This window comes from Polypterus senegalus, chromosome 13 (assembly GCF_016835505.1).
Source record: "Polypterus senegalus isolate Bchr_013 chromosome 13, ASM1683550v1, whole genome shotgun sequence".
Lineage (NCBI taxonomy): Eukaryota > Metazoa > Chordata > Cladistia > Polypteriformes > Polypteridae > Polypterus > Polypterus senegalus.
Window position 1 is genome coordinate 93,501,050 of NC_053166.1, and position 22,580 is coordinate 93,523,629.

A 22,580-nucleotide genomic window follows, 5' to 3' on the forward strand; every position below is an offset into this window, starting at 1 on the left:
ATGGATGGACTGATGTCAGTTATGATGAGTTGCTTTCTTTCCTTTTTATTGTATGTCAAGGCAAAATTGAAAAGCCTTGAACTGAAATACCATGGTCAACAAAACCTTAACTTGAAATGCCTTATGGACAGTCAGTCATGAGTGAAAATATTTCTTCATACTTCTCAGGTCTTTGCAGTTTGTTGATAGAATTGCTTTCTGGCGTCAATTTTAAGTTCACTTCCCCTTAATACCAACCAATGTCCTCATGTACATGATTCACAGTTTTGTTCAAATACTTCTGCTAGATCTACTTTATCGATGCCTTGAGAACTTTTTGAGACCTGGATTAGATCCATAAGCAGTTTCCTCTGCTCAAAACTAAACAGGATCAATTCTCAGAGTCTGTCAGAGTGAGGCATATCCTCAGGAGGGTTGTGCCTGGCAGGTGTGCTCAGGGCATTATTATACAATAAATCAAATTTATTCTTTCATGTATGCTTTTCTTTGCTTAAGTGGTCCAAAAATTCCTGTTTGTTTTGCCCTGTGTTTTAAATGTGCAAAGATATTAAGTTTTTGTCATTTTCTGAAATGCACAAGGAGCCTAGTAGCATCTGCAGAGTATGGCAGAGAGCCTCAGCTGTGTCAGGAGATCAGACACAAACTATGCACTTGAACTGAGTCAGATGCAGGCACTGTAATGGTTTCTTAGTGAGAGAAAGGCAGGCAAGTGCTAGAAGATGAGGGTATGTCTCCACTATATAACTTCGAGAAGCACTGTCTCCAGCCTTTCCCACTTTTGGGCTAGTAAAGCCAGACACGCATCCTCTGACCACAGCTGTACTGAACAAGGTAAGCAGGCTGCCTTTGTCAAAATGACTAGAGAAAACCTGTCTTAGTAGAAATAAGAATAACAACCCTGTCATTTTTCAGGGTCTATTAAACTACATTATTGTGTGACACTCACACAAAGTTCTGGACTTGAAACAGGATAGAGCATTCTAGCTGTCAGTATTTCACATTGCCATTTCAGTTATTCCAGGTGATTGGAAAGACATTTCTGAAATTTATCAAACTTGTGGAGATGCTTGTTTAGAATATTATCTTATATTAAAAATACTTTTGACTGTGCATATGACTTTTGTGAATCAGGGACAATGAATGATTGACAGGAAGAGGTCAACACAGGAAGAGGTTTCTTTACTGAAACAGATTCTCATGGTGCATGTATTACATAATGATAGCACAATGGAGTCATGTAAAAAACTGCTCCAGCATTCTGGGTGCAATTTTCAGCCCACTTCATGATCTGCAGAGTCTACAAGTTCTTCCTGTTGTTGTCTGATTCCTCTCACATCCTGAAGACATGCATGTTAGGTTAACAGGCCATCATGAATGAATACAGGTGTTGGAGTGAGTGTGCTTTCACATCAAATTGGTTACCTATCTAGAATTGGCTCCTTTCAACCTTGTATTATGCTAAATAGAATAGGTGGACAGATGGAAGGCTATATTACATAATGATAATGACAGATGGTTTAGGAGTATGTGCAGTATATTGTTCTTATTATCTGTCTTTACTATATTTTTGTCTTAAAACATCCTTATTGAAGAGGCTTTGACACCTTGACTCTTGTTTTCTGTTTTAATTTCTGGCAGGATGTTACCCTCTCAGCCCAAACTTTTCTTGACCGTGTTGGTGTTAATCATCACAGCTCCTTATGGTACTCAGGGAGGGGTCACCCAGCACTTGTGTGGAGCTCATCTGGTGGAAGCTTTGTTTTTTGTGTGTGGAGAGAAGGGGTTCTTCTACACCCCTGGCCGTGGCAAACGGGAGGAGGCAGTTGGTGAGACACTGAACTATTAGTTGGGCAGCTTTGTACCATGGGTGGATGATTAAGGATATTAGGGAGAGACTGAAACATTGCACAAATTTACAGACCATTAGAATTTAAACAGTTAAATGCAGCAGCCCTGAGAAGAATTTCCACTATTCCCTATGTTATTTTGTGCCTTTCTTTTTATGACTGAAAAAAATTGCTTAAGCTCTCTGATTTTCCACTTTCATTGGGTTGTAAACTATAATATATATCATATATTAAAACATTAATAAATACATTGATTTTCAACCATGCTTAATCCAATTCAGGGTTGTGTTGACCAGAGCCAGTAATGGTTGTGTAAGTGTAGATATACAGTACTCACATGCATGCATACACTGAGAGATGAACAGGTGAATGACACATTATATATATATATATAGGGTGACTCAAAATAATGAGTCAAAAATAATATATACTTATTTACAACTTTTGTGGACAATTTTATATGCCACATATGGTACATGTGTTGAACATGATGGCGAACAGGTTGAGACATTCCTGTACATCATCTTGCACATATGAAGTATATTTTTTGAATAAATTGTTTCCATCATTCAAATGTCAACATAATTTTCATTCACCCTATATATATATATACTATATATATATATATATATATATATATATATATATATATATATATATATATATATATATATACATATATATATATACATATATATATATATATATATATATATATATATATATATATATTATATACAATACGACATATATATATATATATAGACATAAAATGAGTCATTCACCTGTTCAGCTATATAAATAGTATATATATATATATACTGTATATAACCCAGCCACAGGGGATGCCCAAACCAGTGCGTTTCCTCACACAGGTCCCAAGCCTGCATAAATGGGAAAGGCATCTGGTGTAAAATTTTGCCAGATCAACATTCGGACAACAATGCAAATACTGGGTCAGCCGAGTCACAGGTTAACAACGGACACCACCAGTACTGTTAGCCAATAGGGTGCTGGTGGAAATTGGGCTACTGTTGGCCAAAGAAGGGGGGGAGGGCAATGTGTCCAGAGGAAAGAGGAGAGGAGGAAAATAAAGAGAGTGGAACTGCAGGTAGGAATTTTGAATGCTAGCAATATGACTGGTAAAGGGAGAGAGTTAGCTGATATGATGGAGAGAAGGGAGGTTGATATATTGTGTGTGCAAGAGACTAAATGGAAGGGGAGTAAGACCAGGTTGCTCGGAGTGGATTTCAGTGGACATGTTGGTGAAGGGAACAGAGGAGATGAGGAAGTGATGTATAGGTATGGTGTCAAATAGAGGAATGAGGAAGGCCGGATGATAGTTGATTTGGGCATGGCTGTGGTGAATATGTATTTTAAGAGCAGGGAGGAACATAGCGTGACATACAAGAGTGGAGGAAGATGCACACAGGTATATTATATACTATGCAGAAGAGTCATTCTAAAAGAGATTAAAGACTTCAAAGTGGTGTCAGGGGAAAGTGTAGTTAGACAGCATAGGATGGTGATCTGTAGGATGATGTTGGAGATCAAGAAGAGGAGCAGAGCGAGGGCAGAGCCAAGGATCAAATGATCGAAGCTGAAAAAGGAAGACTGCAAGTTTGAGTTTTGGGAGGAGATAAGACAGGCACTGGGTGGCACTGAAGTGTTACCAGACAGCTAGGCAACTAAAGCAAAAGCAGTAAAAGTGACAGCTAAAAGGATGTTTGGTGTGACATCTAGACATAGGAAAAACATAAAGGAAACCTGGTGGTGAAATGGGGAAGTGCAGGAGAATATACAGAGGAAGAGGATGGCGAAGAAGAAGTGGGATAGTCAAAGAGATGCAGAAAGTAGACAAGAGATAAGGCACAAGGTAAAGAGAGAGGTGGCGCAGGCTAAAGAAAAGGCGTATGATGAGTTATATGAGAGGTTGGACTGAGAAGCAGATGAATGAAGAGAATGAGAAAGAGAAGGCTGCATGATGTTGGGATAGTGAAGTGCAACAGATTAGGAAGGAGGAAGTAAGAATAGCTATGAAGAGGATGAAGAACGGAAAGGCTGTTGGTCCAGTTGACATACCTGTAGAAGTGTGGAGGTGTTTAGGAGAGATGGCAATGGAGTTTTTAACTATATTGTTTAATGGAATGTTGGAAAGTGAGAGGATGCCTGAGGAGTGGAGAAGAAGTGTACTGGTACCGATTTTTAAGAATAAGGGGGATGTGCATTGCTGTAGGAACTACAGGGGGATAAAATCGATGAGCCACAGCATGAAGTTATGGGAAAGAGTACTTGAAGCTAGGTTAAGAAGGGAGGTAATGATTACTGAGTAGCAGTATGGTTTCATGCCAAGAAAGAGCACCACAGATGCAATGTTTGCTCTGAGGGTGTTGATGGAGAAGTATAGAGAAGGCCAGAAGGAGTTGCATTGTGACTTTGTGGACCTAGAAAGCATATGACAAGGTGCCTCGAGAGGAGATGTGGTATTGTATGAGGAAGTTGGGTGTGACAGAGAAGTATGTAAGAGTTGTACAGGATATGTATGAGGGTAGTGTAACAGTGGTGAGATCTGTGGTAGGAGTGATGGATGCATTCAATGTGGAGGTGGGATTACATCAGCGATCAGCTCTGAGCCCTTCCTTATTTGAAATGGTGAAGGACAGGTTGACAAATGAGATTAGACAGATGTTTGTTGATGACATTGTAATCTGTAGCGAGAGTAGGGAGCAGGTTAAGGAGTCCCAGGAGAGGTGGAGATATGCTCTAACGAGGAGAGGAATGAAGGCCAGTAGGAACAAGACAGAATATATGTATGTGAATGAGAGAAAGGTCAATGTAATGGTAAGGATACGGGGAGTAGAGTTGGTGAAGATGGATGAGTTTAAATACTTGGAATCAACAGTACAGAGTAGCAGGGATTGTGGAAGAGAGGTGAAAAAGAGAGGGCAGGCTGGGTGGAATGTAGGGTGGAGCACAGTGTCAGAAGTAATTTGTGACAGACAGCTATCATCAAGAGTGAAAGAGAAAGTCTACAGGACGATACTGAGACCAGCTTTGTTAAATGGGTTGGAGATGGTGGAACTGACCAGAAAACAGGAGACAGAGCTGTATATGGCAGAGTTAAAGATGTTAAGATTTGCCATGGATGTAAGGAGGATGGACAGGGTTAGAAATTAATACGGTAGAGGGTTGGCTCAGGTTGGAAAGTTGGGAGACAAAGTCAGAGAGGTGAGATTGTGTTGGTTTGGACATGTACAGAGGAAAGATACTGGGTATATTGGAAAAATGATTCTAAGAATAGAGCTGCCAGGCAGGAGGAAAACAGGAATGCCTAAGAGAGGGTTTATGGATGTGGTGAGAGAAGACATGCAGGTGATGGGTGTGACAGAGCAAAATATAGAGGGCAGGAAGATATGGAACAAGATAATTTGCTGCGGCAACCCCTAACTGGAGCATCCGAAAGAAGAAGATATATATATAATTGTGTGCTGTTAATCTAAGATTTTTGGACAACAATGCCGGCAGTGCACATAAAACATGCTACATATTCAGGACATCAACTAAGGCATAGAATGAATGATTCTTTTCTTAAACAGTCGTACTTATGGACAGCCTTAGGATTATGCCGGTTTTCAGAAAATAAGCAATGTAAATGCAGAAATGAGCCATACTTTATTAATGTATTATAACGTCTTTACTTTTGTAGCGTTTTTCAGGAGGAGCATTTACACATTCCTAGATAGAGACACCTTATGTTATTTAAGAAATGTTTGTCGTCAGAGTGTGTTCTATAATATGAGTTTAGTTTTAGCTCTCTAATGATTTCTGTTACTTATGAAAAATGGACCCGGTGGAGATATTCAGGGTCTTCGCGGTGGTTAATCTAGCCCATTCACTCCCAGACCAGACCCTTATCTGCAGGCTTTTAATTTAGTCTCCTTGTTGGAGAAGATTCGCTAAGTACTCCTGCCTCTTCACTTACCCTGAAGCTGTATAAGTTATGATTGCTACTGACTTGAAGTCTGATTTGTGTGAGGAGTGTGGCCTGAGAAAGATATGGCACAACATTTATGGTTTCTTCCATTGATGCACTAGATTCTTATGATGCTGGTAAAGAGTCTAATTCTCCAAACCCTGTACTGGAACATGTGGGTAAATCAAATAAATGATTGAACACATTAAAGTGTTCCAATACTGTGAAATAAGCACTGATAGTATAATTGAGAAGTTTAAACTGGAGACATTCATCCCAGTGAGAAATGCCTGACTGCTAGCTTCGTCTGTTAGGTAAGATCAAGCCTTATTTATCTTCTAGGGATCTTAAGAAAGCTACTCATACTTTTATCTTTTCTTACCTTGATTACTGCAACTCGCTGTATTCTGGAATTAGCAAATCCCTGATACACAGGTTAAAGTTGGTCCAGAATGCTGCCGCTCGCTTTCTGGTTGGGGCAAGAAAGTCTAATTCTGTTTCTCCAATATTAGCTACTTTACACTGGCTGCCTGTCAGTTTTCGAATTGATTTTAAAATCTTGTTGCTAGTTTTTAAATCTTTACATGGGCCTGCTCCTGCCTATTTATCTGAATTGTGTGTTTTACACCAGCCATCCAGAGTGCTTAGATCTTCTAGTCAGTTGTCTTTTGTTGTCCCTTGTACCAAGTGTAAAACTAAGGGGGACAGGGCTTTTGCAGCTGTTGCTCTTTACCTCATCACATAAAGGAGTCGTCTACAATTGAACTGTTCAAAATGAGATTAAAGACTCATTTCTATTCACTTGCATTCCGTGACCTTCAGTAATACTGATGGTTTCCTCATTGTGATTACTTTACTTCTATTTATTATTTATTTTATTTATGTTCATTTATTTTATTTCTACTTATGTTTTTTATGTTAATTGTATGTTTTTCCTTCTTTTATTGTAAAACACTTTGGCCACAGCATTCCTATGTTGTTTTAAATGTGATATATAAATAAAGTTGACATTGACTGAACTGGCCAAGTAGAATGTGAGGAAAAAATCCTGACAGACACATCTTGTAAAACTTTCTTTAATACAGAGTCTTTCATTATGCCCAGCACAAGACATGGCTTCATAGCCTACAGAGATGCAGATGCTTACAGCTGATGTACAGTCAGTTTGAATAGCTTGCTAAGATGTTATCTGGACCTTGTGCTTTGATGAATCACGTTTCAGCTGATAAGCTCTGCTTGGCATTACGTGAAATTTAAATGTCCAGATTTATGCCATACCAGATGGAATGTTTTGACCATTTGCTGGCTGTTTGCTTTCTATGGTGAAAATGGTACTTGCTTTAGAGCACCATCTTCCTGGATAACTTCTATGGCTATTGTGTTGGACACTACATAAGCACTGTCAGAATAATGAATCAGAGTTTAGACAATGGACTAAGTGACTCATCTGTAAACCACAAGGATACCAGTTCAGAATGTACACTGGTTTACAGAAACGTAACCTGCCAGAAACATAGAAACAGTATTGCTATGGCTTCACATGAGATTTGTGCATCACTTTGGATAAAAACATCAGCAAAATAAACAAAATGTTAATGTAATCCAGTCCTCCAAAAAAGGAGACTGCTTGTGTAAACAGCAGGAAACACATATAAATCTTCCTTTGTTAACTTGAATTATGGACGAGTGGGAGTTTGGGTTGAGTCTGGGTTCCAAAATAAATGGCATTAAAAGAAAAAACAAAAAAACAAGCCATTTCCTTCACTGAATTCCTTTCAGCCTAATTTTGTAGATCAGTAGGCTATTGACCTAAGACCAAGAAGCCTTTCCTCACTTTTGTGTGTAGCCCTAAGCCCACAGGAGATGTAATTTGAACTACATCTTCCATCCATCCATTTCCTGAAGACATTTATTCCATCACAGGATGGTGAACAGCCTTGACCTGTTAATAAGCAACGGGCTGAAATGAGATGACATTCTGGACAGGATGCCAGCTTGTTACAGGTCACACTCACTCTGTGGTAGATTAAGAATCACAGTTTTCTCCAACAGAAAAACCTTTGGGATGTGGGAAAAAACCTGGAGTACCTGGAGAAAAAAACACATTGGGAAAATCTACTGTAGCGGAGACAGTTGCAATGACCACTGAGCCACTTTTGCTATATCTGAAAAGGAATTAAAGAAATCAGGTAAAAATACCCACAATGACCCATCCATACAATGATTCTAAAAGTGCTGGGTACTTTCTGACACTTAAAGAGTTATTCATCCTTACAATTTTAACCTCACTTAAACCGATTCAGGGATTTATGAGAAATTAACTTATCTCTGAAGAATCAGGTGCAAAAAACCTGGGTCAGGCTCTAATCTACCATACACACTGGTGATAAAGGTCAGGTTTACATTTGCCAGTGAACCTAACATGTCTTTGACATGTTTTTAAAGGTATCTGGTGCCAAAAGCCCATGCAGACATGAAGAGAACGCAGAGGCCCTACATACAGTAGTTAGTCAGTGTGTTTAAATCTGCTTTACTTACCCAATTATTCACAGGAATGTGGTTTCTAAAATGTCATATAAACCCTGGGATATAAAAACTGGGATATTGGTCTCTGAAAAAACAGGTTAAGACAGGTAGATTTCTCTACAAGTAACCCAATTGTTTTGCCAAGTAAACTCTTAAGGTTACACTTTAAGGTTCTGTCGGTTGCGGATGTCCATGGCTACCAGTCTTTGCTTCACACATGCATCCATTATCACAAAGTGGTGGACATATCTACAAAGATACATTTTTTTAGCAAATGCTCAGGTGATTGCATTATTAATTTTCCTGGTTTAAATAATCCATCTTAATAGTTCAGAAATTGCTAAATGTATGTTGATGAGATGAATGTACAGTACTAAGCTCAGGAACAAAATCTCAGCAGCAGTGTTGGAGGTAACATGTCATGTGCAGTATGTAGTTTTATTAGTCCTGTTACTTTTTAAAGTAATGGGTAACCTAATACAACACTTATTTTAATTAACTAAAAATACCTGCATTATTTTTAATAATGTTCTTTCAAACATGAACTGTAAATGCATTATTATTATCATAGCAGCACTTGTTTAAGGTAAACAGAATATGTACCAGTATGTCACTCCTTTGCAGAGCTCAATTGCACAACCATTCAGGAAACAATGTGCTGCATGCAAACCAGTAAGAGAAACATATTAATAAAGTGTCAAAGTGTCATGAGTATGCTGAAACAGTGTGATCGAGTCATGTAGAGACCAGCATGTAAAAAATGGAGATGTGTGTTGTTTACTTTAGCAGCACATGAAGGACTAAACATATTTATTTTTCATCAGTTTCATAAAGGTTCAAGTATGGGTTTAGAATTATATAAAATGCCAGCCAGTCAAATGTGCAGTTTTCATATAAAATAAGAAAGAAATAATACAAAAGTAACAGACTAAGTTAAAGTAACCGTGTTTGTGAGACACAGTTTCAATGCTTGTTTTCATATACAAAGCAATTGTTGATGATGTTTAATCTTTTTTTCCACATTTTTATGACACTGGAATATTTTCCCAAAGGACTACTTCATATGTGGACTTGTGTATGTAGATGTCGGTTTTTTAATAGGCCACGTTTTCGCCTTAACCAGGTTATTCACCTTATTCTGGTTTTATGTGTATGGGCCATGATTCTATATGAGTGCAGACCCTGTACAACTCAGTCTAGGCAGAGAGAGGTCTAGCGTGCTGCCCAGTATTGGCTGCCAACCTGAGTCCACTTCTGCCAGCACTTTCAAACATGAACTGTAAATATGAGTTAGAAGATGGACGGAAATGATTAAATGAATAGTATAACTGTCCAACTAAAACGTGTTTTCTAACGTGACCATGTCAAAATTATTTGCTCCTTCTTTCATTTAGACATCTAAATAACAGGAAAAAGACACTTCAAACTATATTGTATATGGCGTCTTCACATTCCAAAGTCCCTTCCAATTGTTTCTATTTTTGACCACCGATACACTGATCGATTAGCCCCATGTCCAGTGTTAAATCCTGTCTTGTGTCTAATGTTGCAAAGAAAGTGCAGGCTCCTGGTAACCTTTAATCGGAACGAACAGTTCACTAACTGAGAAACGTCTACGTTATACGAATTGATTGAAATTATTTACACTTCAAATACCATACAAAGCAAAAACAGTGATGGGAATAAAACAATTTTGGAAAGCTGTAATCAGACGTACATCTGCCCAGACACTAAGGCTTTAACATTTTACTTTGCTTCATTTTGTAGAGATACTCATGAAGCAAGACGCACCTTACAGTCGTGATGCACGATTTCTACTAGAACAGAGCATCGATGATGGGAAAGCCAAGAGGGGCATCGTGGAGCAATGCTGCTACTACTCCTGCACCTACTACGACCTGGAGAATTACTGCAACAGTTAGGGAATGCGATGGTCGAGGTGGGAGGGGAGCATGCGGGGCGTCAGTGGTTTACCGAAGGCAGCTGAGCGGTGTGTCAGAGTGAGAAGGTGCGGAACAAGAAAAAAATGGAAATAAAAGAGGACAAGACGGGCAGTGATTGAAAAGCAAGATAAATGAGTCTGACAGGCAGTGTGGAACTCGTCTCGTCTGATCACGTAGTGGGTCAAATGTTACAGGCTCTGCGCTCATCAACCCGCTATGCAGGAAGCTGCGAGGACGCAAAGCAAGCGACGAGTCACCGTTAGAGAATGTCAGGCATCCGAGACTCGGACAACGCACTCCGAACCACACTCGCCCTCCGCATCGCACCTTCCTGGAATCTGTGACCTTGTTTACCTGCTGATTTGTGCCGGACATGCTGCTCTCCCGCTTGCTGCTGCCATACGCACGTACTTGAAACATTTGGTTTGTTTACCATGTGGCAAATGCGAAAAAAATAAAAATAATTTAATAAAAATAAATTAATTTAAAATAAATAAAAAACAAACTGACTGCAAAATGTTCATTTTTACACATGCATGCTCACCACGGGAACACGGTCTTGATTTTCTTTTCAGCATCTTGATCAATTATTTACATTTCCGAAAAAAATTGCGATCAGTCATCGTATTTCGGCAGTTCCTGCGCGTCTGTGAAGGAGTTAGTACAGACACGGATGGATATGGGCAGGCGACAATGATACCAGCGAGCAAAGGTAAATTACGGAACTAGTCCTAGTATTTACCATCCTCTCTCTTTTCAAAATAAATAATGGCACATAATTAAAGCAACATCTGAATGGATCCGAAATCGATTGTTTTCTGCGCTGACAGTACATGGGAGCTGACTCTGTGTCACCATAAAACCTGAAAAATAATTTATAGCTAATACGTTTTACCAATTACTGTGTCCGAAAGAAATACACAAAAGCCGTGAGAATGTTTAATTGCCCCCATTAGTCATCAACAGTTTACTAAAATGATTTATTTTATTGTTAATGTTAAGGGGTGGGCTAAATTTCAAAGGGAATCCAAAGGTTTTGCTAACCTTGAAAATGAGGGAATAGAAATCAGAAAACAAATCATGGAAAGAACGCTTGGGTGGGGAAGGGAATTTTGGTCTGATAGCCAGCCACTAAAGGAAAAACAACTTCTTCAGATTACATTACATCCGCTAATAGAAACCATGGCTAGCATTAGATCACAAACCTGACTTATCCAGCACAGTGATTCAACAAAGTGAAAAGTTTCAAAGTGTGCGTTACGTACAAGACGTCCGGGCAGGTGCTTTAAAAAAGGGTGCATCACACAAACTCAGTAGGTAATTGACTTACTGATAACTGAAAATAATAAAATCAGGCTAAACGACTGTGTTTCCAAGATAAACAATCCAAGATATTCTCAGCGGGTTTAATTAACAACAGAAGTAGGCTAAATACTGAAAACAGCAGTATTATGATTAAGCCATATTAACTGGGAACTGACATTGTTGAAAAAGAGAGACAACAACACTCAGAATAATAAATGTGTATATTAAAATAAGCTTGTGTGTGTTAGGCAAGTAACCATTTTAAAACGGCCTTACGCAAGTGTGTGTACTTGTCACAAGTGAAGTTTATGGCTTTAGACAAATCTCAAATAATTGTTTATAAGGGTTGTGAACTCCACACCAGTCACTAGATTTGAAATGGGGGAGGGGGGTGAGTAGCAACTGGTAGGAGACACACTATAATGTTATCAAAATAAATAATGAAGTATAAATTACTATATACAGAAGCCCTTTAGCAAGAATAAATGCTTCAGCCAAAAAACAGTTTATTTGTGTAAATTCATTTTATATATAATGTACAGTGTACATCTTTATCTATACAAGTATTTAGACCTTTTGTTGTGGCACTCCAAATTGTGGCCAGATATATCCATTTTGCTTTACTTATCATTGAGATGTGTCTAGAACTTCATTAGAGCCCTCCTGTGGAAACTGAATTGACTGGACATTGTTTGGAAAGGCAAACACCTGTGTGCATAAGGTCTCAAAATTCACACCTCATGTCACAGGACAAAAACCAAGGCAAGAAGATGAAAGAATTCTCTGTAAAATTCCGTGTTGAGGCACAGATCAAGTCTGGGGTATAAAATCATTTCTAAAGCTTTGAGTGTTCCCAGGAGCACAGTGGTCTCAAAAATTATGAAATGGAAGAACTATGGAACCATTAGCACTCTACCTAGGCTTGGCAATCTGGCCAAGCTGTTTAACCAGACAAGGAAGGCCTTGGTCAGACAGATAGAAAAAGAATCCCATGTTCATTTTAACAGAGCTACAGAAATCATCTGTTGAGATGGGAAAACCTGTCAGAAGGATGATCATCTCTGCACCACACCATCAATTAGGTGTATATGATTGACTGGCTAGAGAGAAGAACATTACAGTTAAGAACTCTGAGACCATGAGAAAAAAAAGACTCTCTGGTCTGATGAGATTAAAGTGAACTCTTTGGACAAAACTCCAAGCATTATATCAACACAAGACCAGACACCGTTTATTACCTGCATGCAACCTCAGTTTTGGACAACGGTTCATCTTTCAGCTAAAAAATGATCTGAAACATATCAACAACAACATTATTTATATACATACAAAAAGTAGCTCAAAGTGCTTTACATAATGAAGAAAAGAAAAATAAAAGACAAAATAAGAAATTAAAACATTACAGACAACATTAATTAACATAGAAAAGGAGTAAGGTCCGATGGCCAGGGTGGACAGAAAAATCAGAAAAAAAAACTCCAGACGGCTGGAGAAAAAAAAAAATCTGCAGGGGTTCCAGGCCACGGGGCCGCCCAGTCCCCTCTGGGCATTCTACCTAACATAAATTAAACAGTCCTCTTTGTAGTTAGGGTTCTCACGGAGTCACTTTATGTTGATGGTCATACAGACTTCTGGCTTTTAATCCATCCATCATTGTTGTAACATCACGGTGCTTTGAGTAGATGGTGGTGGCGCAAACCACCACCAAAAGGATACCGGAAAAGGAAACAGAAGAGAGAGTAGGGGTTAGTACAGATTTTAGAGACAACATGAAGTTATTATAATGAGTTGGATATACAGAGTATCAGGATTTTGATTACAGTAAAGTTATGAGAAGGCCATGTTAAAGTAATGTGTTTTCAGCAGTGGTTTAAAGTGCTCCACCGTATCAGCCCGGCAAATTCCCATTGGCAGGCTATTCCAGATTTTAGGTGCATAACAGCAGAAGGCCGCTTCACCACTTTTAAATTTTGTTCTTGGAATTCTAAGGAGATACTCATTTGAGGATCTGAGGTTACGATTTGGAATATAAAGGTGTCAGACATTCCGATATATAAGATAGGGCAAGATTATTTAAGGCTTTATAAACCATAAGCAGAATTTTAAAGTCAATCCTGAATGACACAGGTAACCAGTGTAGTGACATCAAAACTGGAGAAATGTGCTCGGATTTTCTTTTCCTAGTTAGGATTCTAGCAGCTGCATTCTGCACTCGTTGCAAATGATTTATGTCTTTTTTGGGTAGTCCTGAGAGGAGTGCGTTACAGTAATCTAGTCGACTGAAAACAAACGCGTGAACTAATTTCTCAGCATCTTTCAGTGATATAAGAGGTCTAACTTTTGCTATGTTTCTTAAGTGAAAAAATGCTGCCCTAGTGATCTGATTAATATGCGATTTAAAATTCAGATTACAGTCAACAGTTACTCCTAAATTTTTTACCTCCGTCTTGACTTTTAATTCTAATGTATCCAGTTTATTTTTAATAGCCTCATTGTATCCATTATTGCCAATCAGTAAGATTTCAGTTTTCTCTTTATTTAACTTGAGAAAGTTACTATTCATCCATTCTGAAAGACATACAGCCAAGTTAACACGGAAGTCCAGACTTGTACCTTACAGAACAGTAGTTCCCAACCTGGGGTCAGGGGGACCACTGCAAAATGGGGGGAAAAAAATTATACAATTTAATTATTTAAAAATTTTTAAAAAATAAAGCATTTTTCTAGCTCACCTTGTATTTTAATAATATCATCATCACTTTGTTAGTGCACTTGCCAATTATACCTATTAATAAAAACGTTTTTCAGATGCATTAAAGCAGTTCACAGCAAGCTAGACATAGTACATCGAATGCTAAAACAAATATAATGATGGACTGTTTTTTAAAAAAGAAACATTCCAAAGAACACCCATCTTGTAGCTCTGCTTTAAATTCCTCAAATGAGTCATATTCTAAAGTAAAATCCTAATTTAGAAATATGAAGCTTCAGACATAGAATTCAGATTTGTGCTGGCTAAGAAAAAAGACACACTTGATTACCCCAAATGCGTTCTTTGTCAGGAAATTCTTTCAAACTAAAGTCTAAAGCCATCTAAATTGAAAGGACATCTAGAACAAAAGCATCAGCCAAAGTTGGGAAAGCAGCACTGCTTGTGAAATAAGCAAACAACAGTTTCAGAGAGGGCACCAAAAGCACTTTTTTTATCACACTGCCCAAGAGAAGAAAGTTCACACAGCTGGAGAAGATCTGGTATTACCAGTGACCAAAGACATAGTTTGGGAATTACTTGATTAGGAAGCTGCCCATAAAATTGACACTGTTCCTTTGTCAGACAAAAGTGTGTGTAGACAGATATCTGACATGGCTCAAGATGTAACAGACCAATTACTGGAACAAGTAAAAAAAAAAACAGCCCTTGATTTGCGTTGCAGTTGGACAAAAGCACAGATATAGCTAACACGGCACAGTTTTATTGTCTATGTCAAATTTATCAGAGATGGAAAGTTTGTTGAGCAGCTTTTATTTTGCAAAGAAATTCAGGGGAAGACAACAGGTCAGGACATTTTTCAAATTTTGGACATTTTCTTGTAGTCAAATTTAAATGACTGGTCTTATCGTGTGGACATTTGTCCAGATGGTGCCACTGCCAAGCAATTGTAGTGGAATTGTCGCATTAATAAAGCTTCACAGAAAAGCACTTGTCTCTAAAAGGTAGGAGGATGAATTGCAACAAATGTTTCAAGAAGTTAAAGTTCTAAATAATGCCAAAGCATGTCCTCTGAAACACAGGTTGTTTGCCAAACTGTGCTGTGGCATGTGTGCCAGTTTTGAAAGCTTTCCACTAATTCTGAAGTCCGGTGGCAATCTAGTGGGGCAGTTTTACAATGAGTATTGCATTTCCTGGCAGAGCTGTGGGAATTTCTCTCGTCTCAGTACTTGCAGTTTGCTAGCTGTTTTGACAACCAGTCGTGGGTTCTGAAGCTTGCGTATTTGATCAACATACTGTACTTTTAAATATGTTGAATAAGAGCATGGAGGGCCGTGATCACAGTATACTGAATTTGCAACATAAAGTTTGTGCATTTATACAAAAATCGGATTTTGGGAGAAAAAGCTAAACAAAGAAAATATCGGAATGTTCCCGCTTCTTCACCAGGAGCTAGGAGTATCCAATGCACTTGCAGACATCATCTTGCTAATAATGTTGTGACACCTGAAAGAACACTTTAGTAACTATTTCCCAGACTTGGACAATTGTCATTTAAACTTGATCAGAAATCCATTTGAGTCCAAAACTGAAGAGCATTGTCTTAATTTGAGGTCACAAGAGGAATTAATTGAAATAGCCAGCAACAGCAGTTTGAAAGTGCAATTCTCTGCCATTCCCCTGTCAGATGTTTGGAGCAATCTCAGAAACGAACACCCAGTGTTGAACGAAAAAGACAGTCAATGCCATTTGCAACAACATACCCATGTGAGGCAGGTTTTTCTGCATTGAAAGTACTGAAAACCAAAAACAGAGCATGTCTAAATGTAGAAAATGATTTGGGATTGTCCCTAAGCCAGCTGCTACCCAGAATGGATAAACTGTGCAAGGACATCCAAGCACTAAAGTCTCACTAGTCTTAGGGTGAGTTTAATTTGTTTATTTAGTATGAGCAGTCTATTTTTTACACAGTAAAAGTGCCTTCTTTTATATGGTTTTATTACCTACACTTAACAGGTAGTAGGTCTGTATAGCAGTTTATTATAGACATGTGGGATATGTTATTTATTGGATGGTGATAAGTAAGGGGTCCTCAGCCTAAGGTAAGTCTCCTAAGGGGACCTTGGCATGAAAAAGGTTGGGAACCCCTGCTATAGAACATCTGTAGAGGCACTTGAAGAAGGCAGATTAAACACTTTTCTGGCAGATCTTGAGAGGATCTGCAAGGAACAATGGGATTAATTGCCCAAATCAAGATACTGTATGTAAAACATGTAAAGACTTATCCAAGAAGGCTTGAGACTGCAATTGCTGTCAAAAGGATATCCACAAAGTACTGAATTAAAAGTCTGAAAACTTAAATGAGTGAGTGATTTTAGTTTTTGATTTTTAGTACATTTGCAGTAAATACATACTGTACACAGCATATAATCAAGAAAATGTTTGAGGACACTGACAGAAGAAAAACAGAATGTAAAAGAGCAGAAAAACCTTTTTAAGGCAAACTCTTAAAATAAATTGTCATATACATGCACAATTTTAAACAGAATGTCTAGACTATGACAAAAAAAGGTGAGTTAAACCAAACTACTATCTTGTCTGCATCTGTCAGCTCCGTGCTTACTTTCCTTTGCCTCCACTCACCTTCTTTTTCTGGTGGCAATCTAACTTTAGGTGCACTACTGCCACCTACTGAGCAAAAAACAGGAAGTCAAACTTAAAAAATATTTATACTTTTGTTCTCTGCGCTCCCATCAGCTTTTGAATTTTACATAAACATCTCATTTTTCTACAGTCCAGATTATCTGCCAAAATGATTGAATGTCCATTTGTTATGGTCTCTCTTACATTCCCTTTATGTGAAGACAACAGGATTTTTTAATTATTAGAGACTGTTTAGCCAAAATATTTGCCATCTCATTTCCATCAAATCCAATAAGGGCAAGAACTCACAAAAGGATACCTACTGTATATACTGCATGCCCAGCATTTTAAATTTCAACAAACCATGTCCAGTCTTCAAAATAATACTTGATTTAGGCTATGAAACACAAGTCTAAATGCTTGTCAAACAGAGATAATTAAAATATAAAACAGTCAAGGTGCAAATCTTCAAACCACCCCAGGGCAATAATGATGGCAACCATTTCAAAAGTGTAAACTGTTAACATATAATCTTATCTTGCTGTATATCTGAAGCAAAGAAATATGAAAAGCCTCAGCTGACTGAGCAATCACTTGATCTTTTGAATACTGTATGTATAATATACTATAATACCTGCTCTAATTATAATACCTAACAATTCACTGGTACACAAATTCCAACTTCACTTTTTCTTAGACATAAATCAAATTTAGGCAAAGGGAAAAATCATGGAGGTGTAGTAGATATGGGTTATACTTCATATTAGACAGGCCGGCCATTCAAAACTCTGGTGTTTCCATCATTCTGTTAATATTGGCTTTGTAGAGTGAATATCTTTATATAATCTTATACCCAGCTAGACATTCTCAATTGTGGCTGCTTCAAAAACAGTATTAAACTCATTTTGGGCTGAAAAAAGGAAGGATTTAATACCACCAACACACAGCCTCAGTGCTGGAGCTTTGCTCTAAATGCTTTAAGACTGATGATGCTGATTCATATGCTATGCATCCATAATCACAGTCAAATCTCATCAAGGCAATATTAATTTACTTAGGTGACCTCCTACGCACACCCCATCATTACCATTCAAAGACATGAAAACATGATTAATGGTATAACCATCTAGTATGATCTACACATTCTTTCCATGTTTAACTTTATTTTCATATACAGTCAGAAAACTTTACAAATGATTCATGTGTTAGAGATTTGACATGTAACTGAAGATCTTCTGTAGATTTGATATTCCTTTTAGAAAATCTATATCCCCTCTCTTGACACTAGAACTCTACTTCTATTGCAGCCTGTATTTCCAAACTGCTTAATCTACATTCCTGTCTTGTTTTCTCATGTGTGCAATTATACATATACAATAATTTCAAAATGTATGAATAATACTCCCACCTAGCTGTTGTGTTTGTCTTTGTATAAGGTGCAGCTAAACTTACTATCCAATGAGGTTTACTTGGAAAACAAAGCCAATTACCCGGAGACTAAAATACAGCTTTCATGGAAGTTTATGCAACTGAAAAAAATCCACAAAGAATATACTTTCTCATATTTAATTTTATTACAGACAAGTTTATTTTTCTTACTGCTTAACACAAAAAGCTTATTTTAAAATCCTATACAAAGATCTTCAAAACTCACTCACCCCCTAGGTTTCATATGGAAGATGCTTTCCTAAAAACTGCACCTTGATTTCCTTTCCTAATAAGCCCCTCACCAAGATGGTAGTTTTCACTCAAACCTACTCTTTATATTGAGTTTCCCCCAAAATGTAAGGAACATCAGAATATAAATCTTTATACATTTTTAAACCTTAAAATAATGAAAGTTTCCTTAATGGTCTTTAAAAATGTACCTAATAAAGATTTAACACACAGTAAGAAATTAGGAAAAAAGAATACATATACCAAATACATTTGTAGAGGCCATCAAGCCACTGCTGTAACTCCTCTCCAGAGTGCCCTGCAAGATCAAATACCTCCTTCTTGGAACACCGGCAACACCAACACAACCCTCAGCAACCTTCAGGGTCTTGTCATGGGAAGTCTCCTACATCACATTAGGATCGGCAGTTGCACCCAAGTCTGCAAGTTCTCACACAAGCTGTGTGGAAACTCATTAGAAACAGCCTGATCTTGGAGTCTGGCCAAGTCCAGCCTCATTCTCTTTGTATGTGGTAGCCTACTGGACCTAAGACGGATCTTCAAAGTAGCAACAACAAGTCTGTGGTCAGCATGCACAAACTTCTGTAGACCCTACAGTTCTGTAGGTGCCTCCAGCATCTGCCTACAAGGATGTGATTGATCTCTTTCACTGCAATACCAGTGTTGGAATACCAAGTCCAACGATTAAGCTCGGGGCACTGGAACCAGGATCCAGCAGTCTGCAGCCCTTGACCTTTTGCTAAGTTAAGGAACAAGGAGCCACTTTCACCATGGTTGCCAGACCCATGGGGACCGACACAATTCTCTTAGCCAGCCCTGTCAGTGCCAGTGGTTGCATTGAAGTCACCCATGACCAGAGGTGTGTCACCTCACAGGTACCAATCAACTACCGAGTGAAGGTGCAAATAAAATGTCTCCATCACTGAGATATCAGCCACCATGGTTGGAGCATACACTAAGACAGCAGACAAGGAATCCGAGAGTCCCTAAACCTGAGTCTCATTGAAAGGAGTGACATCGGACACTATTGGGTGAAGCTGATCTGCCACAGCAATTCCCTGAGTATGACAACCATCAGAGCAACCAGACCAATAAAAGGTATGCCCACCTACAGAGATCTGGACAGTCCCAGGTCTGCGAACCTCAGAGAGTGATACCAATGAAATGCAGAATTTATGAAGCTTCGATGACAGCAGAGGAAGATAGTCATCATGCCGGAGAGGCAGGACATTCCATGTGCCTACCCTGATGGGCCACCTCAAATTAGGACCCAAGTGCTGTTGTACATCGGGGGACACCTCAGCACCAAACTAGATCCAATCCCCAAAAGGCCTGACCCCATTGGCTCTCCGGTGGTTTCAGCTCTTCTGGGGATAAGGCTCCCAAGGGTTTCCTCCAGACCCTTTATAATAATAATAATAATAATAATAATAATAATAATAATAATAATAATAATAATAATAATTATATATTTTATTTATATAACACCTTTCCCATGCTCAAGGCACTTCACAGAGTCTTACAAAAAACACCAGGGTATGTGTAACATTGGATACAAATGTTTTCCTGAATAGAACAATGAAACAGATAACAAAGCATTAAATAAAATAAAGATCAATAAACCAGAGTAAAATACTAAATTCAATACTAAAAGAAAAACCTAACAAATAACCTCATTTGTCACAAATTATCCTGAGCACCTGGACAGAGAGGTAAACTAAAAGAAAGGGCAGAATGTTAAGTTAAGTTAAAAGCCTTCCTAAATAGATGAGTTTTAAGTTGTTTTCTAAAAGAATGAATGGGGTCAGCTGATCTAATTAATTTTGGGTTGTCATTCCAAAGTCTGAGTGCTATGGAGCTGATGGCCCAGTCACCCATAGAGTGCTGGTTAGTGTGAGGCACAACAAGATTACCAGAATCAGAGGACCTTAGTAGGCGAACAGGAGCATAGTGATTTAGAAGGCCACTGATGTAGTCTGGTGCAAGGTCATTTAAGCTTTGTAGGTTATTAATAGAATTTTATATTCAATCCTGTAAAACACAGGGAGCCAAAGAAGGAGAAGCAGGAAAGGTGTGATGTGCTCACTGTTGCTAGTTTGAGTAAGGACTCTTGCAGCAGAGTTTTGAATCAACTGGAGCTGTGATAGAAGACCAGAAGGGGCACCTGCCAGCAGCGAGTTACTATAATCGATGTGGGATGTGATAAAAGCATGGACAAGTTTCTCAGCATTAGAAAAGGAGAGGAATGAGCGAACACAGGATATGTTACGGAGGTGAAAGTAAGAAAGTTTCTCAATGTGGTTTATGTGAGCGGAATAAGAAATGGAGGAATCAAAAATGACAGAAGAAGGCCTGATGAGATCACCATCAAGAGTAACTGAAAAGGAGCTCATTTTCTTAAGTAACGCTTTAGTGTCAATTTTCAGGAGTTCAGTTTTGTTGCAATTTAATTTTAAAGAGTTGTGTTCCATTTAGGTTTTAATTTTACTGAGGCAAGTTGTGAGCTGAGAAAACTCTGATGAAGTTGCACTTTTGACATTGAAATAGAGTTGAGTGTCATCTGCATAAAAATGATAACCCAGTCCATAGCTACGAATAATATGGTCAAGGGGAAGCATATAAATATAGAAGAGAAGAGGGCTGAGGACAGAGCCCTGAGGAACTCCTTGTGTGACTGGCGCTGAGCTGGATCTGCTGTTGCCAAGACTAACAAACTCTTGCCTATTAGTCAGATAGGATTTGAACCACTGGAGGGCAGTGCCAGAGAGACCCAAGTATGGTCTTTGGCTTGCTTGTCAACCCGGCCAATACCCCCAGGCCGCCAGATGGAGCCCTCCCTGCAACATGGAAGTGCCCCAAAGACCAGCAGGGTATCATGGACAATGTAGTTTTCATCCACAGGGGCCGCAAGAGGGAGCTCTTGGGGGGAGCAAAGAGTCATATGTGTCCTATAACCCGGAAGTGAGTCATAGGAAGAGCGACGACAGAAGTGACGTATTTCCGGGGTGAAGAAAAGGACTTGTACCTGACCCGAAAGTGATAAAGAATCACATGGACTGGGGATTGGGAACACTTCCGGGTCAGGGAGTATAAAAGGACTGTGGGAGCTCCCAGACGGCGAGCTGAGCTGGGTGGAAGGATGGCAACGTGTCTGAGTGTGGAGGATTGTTTATTGTATTTGTGATTGATTTGTATATGAGTATAGTGGAGGAGAGGGTGCTTTGTGCACTGTGTAAGATAAATAAAGTCAACATTTGGACTTTTCCTGGTGTCTGGGGTCTTGGACAGGGGTTCAAGGGAGCGATAGCGCCCCCTATCTGGCACACCAGGTTTATCCTTCCTGTGGGCAGGTGCAGCAGAACTATTCCCTTGGAGGAACAGAAGGGAGTCTTGTCTGCCATTTCGGAGCTACATGAAGTTTTTACAGTGGCTGGAGTGCCAATCCTGCCCCCAACCTCCAAGTTTACCCTGTACGTTGGATGACCATTTATAGGGTCGGATGCAGTTTAACAATTAATTCATTAATTAGAAGAAGTAAAAGTGTGAAAATGTATAATGTATTTTTGTAATAAAAATATAGTTTATGATGTGTTTACCAGAAATGTGGACTCATGACATGTGACTTGGACTCAAGTTATGAAAATGATGATTTCTGACTCAACAAAATCAAAACAGACCTCCAACTCGACTTGCACTTGAACAGCATCTATCTACTTGGACTTTCTCCATATAAGTTGAGAAGACTCAAGATCCAGCCCAGGCTCCTTACCACTCCACTATTTCAATGAAGACAGAAAGTACAGTACTTGAAACATGGTCCCTATACAATATAAATATAAAGATTATACATTGTAAAGAGGAAAATGACTGAAACATGCTAATCTTGTGGGATAAAAATCTTGGGTGGATGTGCAACCACCTTCAAACTTCGTTTGACATTTGAGGCTGTGCAAACA

General features: G+C 38.7%; 1 protein-coding gene across 1 annotated transcript; it reads left to right on the forward strand.

The window, feature by feature from the left end:
- Positions 1–786: 786 nt before the first annotated feature.
- Positions 787–10,717, forward strand: LOC120542969 (insulin). Its single transcript, XM_039775744.1, has 3 exons — positions 787–831; positions 1,639–1,826; positions 10,114–10,717. The coding sequence occupies exons 2-3, from the start codon at positions 1,640–1,642 to the stop codon at positions 10,266–10,268; spliced, it is 342 nt and encodes a 113-aa protein (XP_039631678.1). The 5' UTR covers positions 787–831; position 1,639; the 3' UTR covers positions 10,269–10,717.
- Positions 10,718–22,580: the final 11,863 nt, after the last annotated feature.

Bases quoted from the DNA above. Each gene is read 5' to 3' on its own strand.
- LOC120542969 (XM_039775744.1), top strand. From the start codon at position 1,640: ATGTTACCCTCTCAGCCCAAACTTTTCTTGACCGTGTTGGTGTTAATC. The intron at 1,827-10,113 runs GTGAGACACTGA...TTCATTTTGTAG, and splicing joins CAAACGGGAGGAGGCAGTTG to AGATACTCATGAAGCAAGAC.